The sequence below is a fragment of the Zeus faber genome (genome assembly GCF_960531495.2).
Source record: "Zeus faber genome assembly, chromosome: 11".
Taxonomy (NCBI): Eukaryota; Metazoa; Chordata; class Actinopteri; order Zeiformes; family Zeidae; genus Zeus; species Zeus faber.
In genome coordinates, this window is record NC_137205.1 from 11,650,140 (window position 1) to 11,659,736 (window position 9,597).

The 9,597-nt window shown below is 42.8% G+C and overlaps 1 protein-coding gene across 1 annotated transcript; it reads left to right on the forward strand.

Moving 5' to 3' along the window:
* Nucleotides 1-693: 693 nt before the first annotated feature.
* poldip3 (polymerase (DNA-directed), delta interacting protein 3) lies at nt 694-9,179 on the forward strand (the record flags this gene model as incomplete). The annotated part of the gene is made up of 10 exons (XM_080010223.1): nt 694-761; nt 1,405-1,505; nt 1,802-2,253; nt 2,926-2,970; nt 3,079-3,159; nt 3,567-3,788; nt 5,210-5,287; nt 5,464-5,593; nt 6,204-6,270; nt 8,204-9,179. The coding sequence occupies 10 exons, from the start codon at nt 694-696 to the stop codon at nt 8,418-8,420; spliced, it is 1,461 nt and encodes a 486-aa protein (XP_079866349.1). The 3' UTR covers nt 8,421-9,179.
* Between the last annotated feature and the right edge of the window lie 418 nt (nt 9,180-9,597).

Consider the following 9,597-nt stretch of genomic DNA (forward strand, 5'->3'; position numbering starts at 1 on the left):
TCGTGTTCATTTCTGATATGCTTGTTCAATTACTAAAGTGGTGTGAGATGCATATATTCTAACCTGTCGACACATTTCAATTAAAGGTCTAAAATGTATTGTCTGATGAGTACATGGTCAGTTTTTTTTTTTCTCTTTCAATCTTGATACGAGTATTTAAACTGTGTGGTTGGTGTGTTTTTGCAATCAGAAAAAAAAATCAGCAGTGGGGAATAAATGTGAAACGGGCCAAAGACAAAGGGACAACATATAACTGGGGGTTTCGGAACGTGCTTGTGCAACAGGACTGAAGGGTTTGTAAAATGGTATTTATTTATAGGTTTTGAGAAAGTATTTGGAAAGGGTGCGGAGAGAGTGGAGTGACCCAGTAGTCCAATGGACCCCTCTTTCACTCGTGGCTTCCTATAATGTGGATTTATCTCTGTATTTTATGTGATTTCAAGTGTATTTATACATGTACAGAACATTTCGTACACACATTATTTGTAAAGGCCCTAACATAAGCCATGGAATGTATTATAGAAAAGCAAATAAGTATAAAAGCATAAGAAAGAAAAACAGATAGAGTCGCAAGTACAATGTAGGTTGTGGTATTTTCAGGTTTTGCTGAATCCTTTTGGCCCGGTCCGGTAGCCGTAGTACCCAGTAAAGCTCGCTCACTCGCGCAGGCGCTTTCGGAGGCTAGAGAACAAAATGGCGGACGTCTCCCTGGATGAAGTTATACGACAGCGCGGCATCACAACCAAAGTGCCCGTTAAAAGGTATCAAACCACCGCTGTGCGATACGACGTCCAGATTAATTCATATTTAAAATCGCATTACAAGATTTCTGGAGGAGAATATAAAGAGAGACGGACCTAGCTACCGTTAGTCAGCCGGCTAACCAAGCTAGCTCGCGTTCGCGTTGTGTAGCTGCAAATAAGCGTTTCCCCTTGTGTGTGAATTAAAAAAAAAACAGTTCAGGACGCAAACCATAATATATGCATTTGACAGTTATTGTCCATGAATCAGGACAACAACACATACAGCTGATCTTGAACTTTTGTTGCAATAATAATAATACCATTTGTTTGTATAGCACCTTTCATACGCAATATGCTCAACGTGTTTTACATTAATAGAGGGCAATCAACTTGATCACGATGATTAATAATATATAGTACCGTACGTGGTTATCTTCACCGGTAAATATTGTTAACCAGTTCTGAGCTAGTGGAGCTCTCCACTGCAACCTAATAACTACCGCGTTAAAACTATAATTACACTAGAATTTATACATCACTGAAACTTACTGTCAAAACCTCTCCCCGATGCAAAGTTAAATGGGGCCTTTACATATTTTCCCTCCTTATCAATAGATTTCTCTGGGGTGACGTGTGTACATTTTGCATTCTCTCCCTTCAGACCTATGTTTGGCAGGGGTGCAGGATGGGCTGGCAGGGGCTTCGATGCCCGGCAGAAGATTGGTACCATTGGTGTTAGGCAGAGGATCGGAGGTGGAACAGGTATGGGCTGACGGTTCCCAGCAAAGTACTGACATATCTGAGTATATGAGTATTCTGTAAACGGTATGGACACTGTGTGGAAGTACTGTACTTTTATCTTGTAAGTGATAATCTTCCCCTCCATTGCTCCATTCTGCTGTTTCCCATCTCTCTAGAACCTTGAACATTTCCTTTAGTTTCCCTCGTCAGTCATTCTTTTGCTGCAATGCAGTAATCTGCTCGTAAGTTTAACTACCACCTGGCCATATTGGATTAATATAATTAATATGATCTTATCATTCTTCTCTTTTGCTTAGGTTTCCAAGTAAAAGATGCACGAGATAAACTTGTTCAGAAAGACGCTCGCTTTAAAATACGTGGCAGAGGTGGAATGGCTGCTGGTGGAATGGCTGCTGGTGGAGGGGTGCAAGATGCACGCCAGATGATAAACTCACGCAAACAGGGGCAGAGCCAGTTTGGTGTCCCTCCACAGACGATGCACCAGACTGCAGGGATCCACCACATACAGGGCCTGGTACATGTGCCGCAGATGCAGGTCCATGCTAACAACAACCTTGCCATAGCGAACACCAGGAACTTTACTCCTAATATCCAGGGACTCAGTTTGAGAGGCGGGGTAGCTCCGCAGCAGGCCAAGCCGTTTCTGGATGCTCGGGACAGACTGAGCCTGAAAAGAAGTGTTGGAGGGATGCAAGTTCAGACACAGCCAGCTGCGGCAGTGCCCTTCAAGATAACAAAGACCATTCAGGTAAGAAAAACCTTCAAGATTGCGCAAACAACTTCAGCAATTTCTCATTAAGTGTTAACATTTTGTTTTGGTATTCTGTTTTCTTTTTCGGCATTTTTGACATGCATCATGAAGTGTCTTCTGATGTATATTAGGGCTGTGACTGTATGAATATTTTCTCACTGCCGTTAAAAAAAACAAAATACATCGCCGCGATTTACCGGGGGGGATGACGGAGAACTTGTCCCCATCAGGCATGGTGCCTTTGTTACTTAAGAGAAGAGAGTAAAATAAAATAACCTACTTCAAAAATAAAAGACACAATATTTTGGTGCACCGATCTAAGACCGATCGCTGCCGCGCAATGGGCACAATCTCATCCGACGCTGGGTGCACAGCCGCTACCGTCAGAGAGGGAGTGATCAGTGCGCAGAGCCTTGATTATTTAAAATGATATAGTTATGTTTACAATGATATATTGAGGGTGACAACTCCTTGTTTTTCCCAGGAAGTGGGGGTCCGGACCCCCTGTCCCCTCCGTATTTATATTTTTTGCGTTGACGTTAATGAGCTCAATATCATGGTGATGTCACATAGCCTCGGTAATGCAGTTATCATTACAGCCCTAATGTATAATAATAAATTCTGTAAATTGTCAGCTATATTCTGATTGGCCAACATGTATATTTGCAGCAACGGCCAGTAGGAATGACAAGTGGCATACGTGTGGGCGCACAGGTAAAGACATTTGAATAGGCTTTTTGTAGCCATTTATCATGTGAAAACAGAATATTGTTGAGTTTGATTAATATTTTGTTGTTTAATTGAGCATTTTACCTCCCTCAGTCTCTCCCCAATGAGCATGATGGCGTCCCCAATAAACAAATGAAGTTCACCTCCAGCAACAGCATGCTACTACAGTCACAGGTAAGATCTGCCTCTCAAAAAGACTGTCTTGTGGTACTGGCATTCGTACTGCATACAAACGATTTTGTTTATTTTGTGGTCAACCTATGCAGTATTTATAAATGTTCTTGTATGAACAACAGTCACACAGACTGCAGTGAGATATTTAATATTAAGGTAACTTTAGAATGGATGTTTTGATAAGTTGTATTTGCTGTTAAGCAACATTGTTTGCCCCATTTGACAATGCTGATAAGGGACGGCATGGTTCTAACTCTTAAATATTTCAACTACCGGTGAAAATATTGTCAGTGTGACTAATTCACCCAGGACAATGTAAAGGGGGGGGGGGTCGGGTCCTTAAATTGTATTGTTGTTTTTTGTCAGAATGTGAATCTTTTATTTCTTTCTTTCTTTTTTTCTGTCAGCCTGGTACCATGGGCCCCTCCTTCCCCATGTCAGCAGCCATCACTAAGGTGGTTAAAAACGATGCGTACACTGCTCCCCGTGCTCCTGTCCCCGTGGCCCCAACCCGGCCAAACCCCGGTGTGCCGGCCCCTCGACCTTCTACCGCAGCCTTAAAGCCCGTCTCCAGAACTCTCCAGCAGGCTTCAGGGGATGCCAGTGCACTACCGCCGCCTCCCTCTCAGGTTGGCTGTGTTCATTTGTGAAAAACTTGGATGTCTTTGAGGAAGGATAAACAAATCAGACCTGCCAACATGCACGCATTTTGCATACCAACAATACCGTACATTTATTCGGTATTAACGGGCATCCCTCGGACCAGATGCTACAACCTTGAGCTTGTGGTTCCGGAATCCCTCCCTCTCCTCTCACTCACTCAACAACCACTGATACGCAGCGCAGTGGTACTTTATTATCCACTTAAGCATACCGCTGGATTGCTGCGGTAAAATAGGAAGTGGGAGAGTAACAATCAAGCACGAAAATGTGACTGTAATGTTACATAGAAAACGTGAGATGCACCGATTGATCGGCCGGTGACCAGAATTGGCCGGTTTTCAGCTTGATCGGCCATGACGGGTGACTGGTCGATAAGTGTCAGATGTATCTGAATATCTATATTCTGTGCCCGTCAAATTTAAACACCCGATACAGCGCTCATGTACTTGTACTTGGAAAAATGCTCTGATACTCAAACCTGATACCAACATAATGTGATGTAATTGCATAGTTGACGCTCAAAAAATGGAGCGAAAGAAAGAAAATGTAAGTTGTTTGGAGGTACTTCAAGGTAAAAAAGAAGATTAGATAAATTCTCTGATAAATCTATAGCCTGAAAATATTCTAAAAGTGTGCAGACTGCGTATCTATCAGTTACTTCAGCGGAGCGTCTGCTCTGGTCGTTCCGAGTGCACTAGCTCTGCTCGTGATGAAAGATTAGGGGTACTTGACGAGTCACTGAGTAAAACGAGTCATTCAACTTGATTCAGTTGGTTTAATGTACGGTGAGCGAAGTAGGACTTCCAGTGAACAAGTGTGAGAAGAGTCGGTAATTTATTAGTTATATGTTGTGGCCTACTAAAACCCAGTGAGAGTTACAGTTTGCATTATAGTGAAACTTATTGCAACTCAGTGTCCATTCTTGGTTTTATTTTGTTAGAACTCAGGGACATTTTCATGTTCCATAGTGATTAATGAACAATAATAAACAATGTAAAAATCAGAAATCTCACTATTGAGATTGAGAAGCAGCCAAGAAAATTGCAACCAGTGCATCTCTAGTTGGTAAATGTGTTCGGTAACTTTAAGGGATGATGCATTTCAAGGGGTAAATCCTAATGAGATGAATTTTTATATTTAGTTAGCTGTAGTAGCCTGCACACAATGTGTCGTTTCGAGACGGCTACGTTGTGAACAACTGATGGAGACTCCTTGTTACACTCTCGTGGTACTCAAAGTATTTTCCCGAGGTTGGCAGGTCTGATTCATGCATGATTATTCAATGTCGCAATCAGAAGTTCAGACACATTGTAGAAACAGATGAATTCCTCAAGGCAATGTTGTGTTCTTATATTAGCTCCCGTGGTGCGTTTCCAATGCTTTTCAGCCCGTGTTCAGTCCATTGGAGGGGACAAAGATAACCGTCAACAACCTGCATCCCCGTGTCACAGAGGAAGATATTGTGGTAGGTGAACCCCTTTCCCTGATTTGAAAGATGGTGTTCTGGTGTTTTTCTCTTAATGCTTGACCATATATATCTGTGTCTCTGTGCGTGTGCGCGTGTGCGCGTGTGCGTGTGTGCGTGTGTGCGTGCGTGTGTGTGTGTGTGTGTGTGTGTGTGTGTGTGTGTGTGCCTAACAGGAGCTGTTCTGCGTGTGCGGTGCCTTGAAGCGTGCACGCTTACTGAAGTCGGGGGTGGCTGAAGTGGTGTTTGTCCGCAAGGAGGACGCAGTGAGCGCCTATAGAAAGTACAACAACCGCTGCCTAGACGGTACGAGTCAGGAGCAAGGCCACCCATACAAAATGGCCTTTCACAACGTTTCGAGATGCTGAAAACATCCATACACTTTCTGTTATGATGACACGGTCTCAATCTGTTTTCTGCCCTATGGCTGCGCATACACAGATTGTTAATGGGAGACCAGCATTTTAAAATGACATTTGTTCAGAAACAGATTTTAGTGTATTGATAAGGTGAAATCAGTGGAAGTTTACAGGGAAAATTCTACGGAATCCACAGTGAAGCTAAAACCCCATTGGCTTACGTAACCCAGACCTTCTGCTAAATCCCTATTGGCTCACAGAACTAGGAGCCTTGGTAGGGTGGCTCCACCTACAAAAAACAGCCCGTTTTTAAACACTATGGTTTTGAGGCTTGTATCAATGGCTCGAATGCACGATCTTGAGTGGTATTTACAGCAAAAAAAACATATTTTGGGGACCTCGAAGACCATATATGAACTTGTTGAAAGGGAGCATAAAAGGTCCCCTATAATGTGCACCGAGTAAATGCTCCCAAGCACATTGCTCTTAAGTAAATTGATCTGTATTACTTATGTTCTGTTTGCTGCTTGTTCTAATTTGTCTCTCTCCTCCCACAGGCCAACCTATGAAGTGCAACCTTCACATCCAGGGAAGTGTCATTACTTCTGACCAGCCTATTTTATTGTAAGTATGATTCTGTTTATTATCCTTCACTTGAAACAGGTCTGTTCAGGATCAGAACATGGCAAACTCAAGTCCAGTAGCTCTGTCTGTGTAATGTGTTATTTTACTGTTTTTCTTTAACTTTGTTTTCACCTGAGACTTTTTCTACTTCACGCATTGTGTAGATCTGTTTTTATCCTATGGATATGGATTTTCTTATCGATAAGACGGAGGCGTAAACCTTGTTTATTCAAGGCAACAGCTGCTCTCACTCCGAACAATGGGGCACAAAATATTTACCCCATACTGGAGGAATGTCCCTGTCCGCTCTCACATTAGTTAATCCCGGTAAATCCACATTAGCGTCCGGAGTGTTGCCGGTTAGCTTCATTTCAACTACACTGCAGGTCGATCATCTGGTTCCTCACCAGGGCAGCTGGCTTGTCGGTCTTGTTGGCCAGCAAGTTCATGTCATTACTTCAGTTCAGTACTTACGGAATATAGGGCTTGTACCTCCACCACTTTGCTACTAGCTTAGCCTGAGCTTAATGCCGGCTCTGCAGCCCCGCTAACTGTGGCGGCCAGCACAGAGGTGGGCGACTCCCGCTCTTCATTAACATTAGCAACATTAGCAGCATTAGCAGCTCCAGGTCCCGACTGTAGATAGATCTGCAGTCGGGACCTGGAGCTGCTGGTGGTGAGTCTCCAGCCATATTAAGTGCGCAGGGAGTTCTCGCTCGCCATTGTTGTTGGTGTGTACATCCCTCCATGGGCGCCCGCAGAGACGGTGTGTGACGTTGTCCACTTCACTATCGTGTGGCTACAAACACATCGGCTCCATCCTAACTACGGGACCAAAAAATTTTGTGGTGTTAAAATGAATTTATATTATATCTATCTATCTATTGATGCGTAAATCTATGCACAGTTGGATTTTAAGTGATGCTGCACATTTCTCTCTTGAATTAATAATACGCAGTGTCCTGTGACCCTCCTGTTGTTCTTCCTCTGCTGGGTATGACCTCTGGAAATGTGATTGACAGCTTGACACTTAATTGCTTGTGGCCTCTAAACTCGCCTGCTGTGTCACAGGCTGGTTATTTTCTCTCTCTCTCTCTCTCTCTCTCTCTCTCTCTCTCTCTCTCTCTCTCTCTCTCTCTCTCTCTCTCTCTCTCTCTCTCTCTCTCTCTCTCTCTCTCTCTCTCTCTCTCTCTCTCTCTCTCTCTTTGTTTTCTTTCTTTCTTTTTTTCTTGCCATCCATCTGGGTAGACCAGTTAGATGGCAATAAATAATCACTGACATTGAAATCTTTTAAATCATGCAGGAGTCTAGGTTCACTCTGCCACTGAAATCCACAAAAATAAACAATAGAGCGACTGACTCTTGTTCGCTCTTCACCGGAGGTCCTTCTTCGCTCACCGAGCATTAAACCAACCGAATCAAATCGAACAACTTGTTTCTACCGAGTGGCTCGTCAAGAACCGTGTATCGACAAAGAGTTGAAACCTTTCATCACGAGCTCAACTTGCTTACTACAAACAACCTTTTTTGTTTGTTTTAATAAAAATCCCCTTCCTCCCACTGCACTGCTTTGGTAGTTGGTGCGCATCCTGAAACAATTTAGAGCGCTCCTTTCTGTTTTTGGGCGAGCATGTGAACCTGCCCACCCCTGATTATGATTATAATTGATATAATTATGTTGTTTGACATTATTTTGCCTCCAATGTCAAACAGCATTCAGCGACGCAGAAGTGGATACATCGACTTGGGTCTGCTCATTATTTTTACCCCATCGCTATCCCGCCCCCAGCTAAATTTAATAAGACTAAACATCTCCCAATGAATTTAGTCAATTGGTCGTACTTGCGGAAGAATCTGCCAGCTGCTTGTATTGTGTAGGTTTATCGCTCGCTCTTTGTCAAACACATGCCTCTCCTGCCTCCCTCTCTCGCAGAAGACTGAGCGACACTCCGGGTTTAGGCGGCAGCGCAAAGAAGGAAGGACTGCCTCCTTCCTTGTCTCGGCCGGCCGGGCAGCGAGCCTCCTCCCAGCCCACGCCAGAAGTGGATCCCCAGACCATCCTCAAGGCCCTGTTCAAATCCACATCCCAGTCCACTTCGAGCACCGAGCCCTCCAGCTCCCAGGCCACCGCCTTCCGAATTAAGATCTAACCTTGCCCTGTGCCTGCGCGCGCGCACACACACACACACACACACACACACACACACACACACACACACACACACACACACACCCAGTGCAAGTCAGTTCATATAAAAATACTGTGTTAATGACAGGTGACTCGTGTTCACTACTCTGAGACGTGCATTTAAACATCAATCAAGCCATTATTGTTAAAATAACTGTCAAAAAAAAAGTCAACTGCGTGTCTCTGAATGCAGTGGAATTTATGTATTCCTTTTTTCTACCCTTACCCCTAGAGGAAGGCAATACAAGCATGCATCAACAAAATTTGGGGGTTCAAAATGATTGCCCAAAACGTAAAATAGTGCACATTTTTATTCGATTTTTCAATTGAATTTCCCCTTGCATTTAAATTGAATTACAATTTCACTTCTATTACCTTTTTAAAATGTTAGACTGATGTTCATACACTAAAATGCAGGCAATATTCTTCTTAGTAAATTTCAATGACCTGTTTTATACTATAGTGTAACACAGTAAATTGTGGGTTAATGTTTTATGTTTGCCATTCTTGTGTGTTTTTTTTTTTTTTTTTTTCTTGATAATTGTGTGTTGTTTTTCTTGGTTATTCCGATCTAAAACCATGCTCAGGCAAGCTCTTCAGGTTTGCTATTTACTGCGTTTATGTTCAGACATGTTAATGTCACCATCTATTGGTAAGCCTGTCCGCAAGAATAATGTAGTTGGTTGAGCTCTGTACCAGTGAAATTAAACCATTAAATATTTTTCTTTGTAGAAGCTTCATATTTGTCTTTCTAATATGACGCATATTTAGCTAAAATGCTTTCAAAACGGGTGTATTTCCCAGGTTCAAGTTGAGCAAACAGGGCTTTAAAAAAACAAAACAAAAAAAAACAGCTGACAGTGTGACAGCGTAATATCCAAGTTTCTCACTAGAAACCTGACAAAATGTTTTCCCTGTGCTCCAGTTATCATTTTGTTTTGCACAGCTTACACAAAATAAAGCTGTGCAAAACATTGATGTTTGCAGTATATCTGAAAAATATTTGAATCCTTTTCTGTGGTGGTATGCTAATTCAGGTTACATTTACCGCAGCGCTGTTTTGCATAATTTTCATGGCATGATTCAAAGATTAACTCGGGATAACTTTGTTTCATTTAGCAGTTCAGGGTAGGTTTACT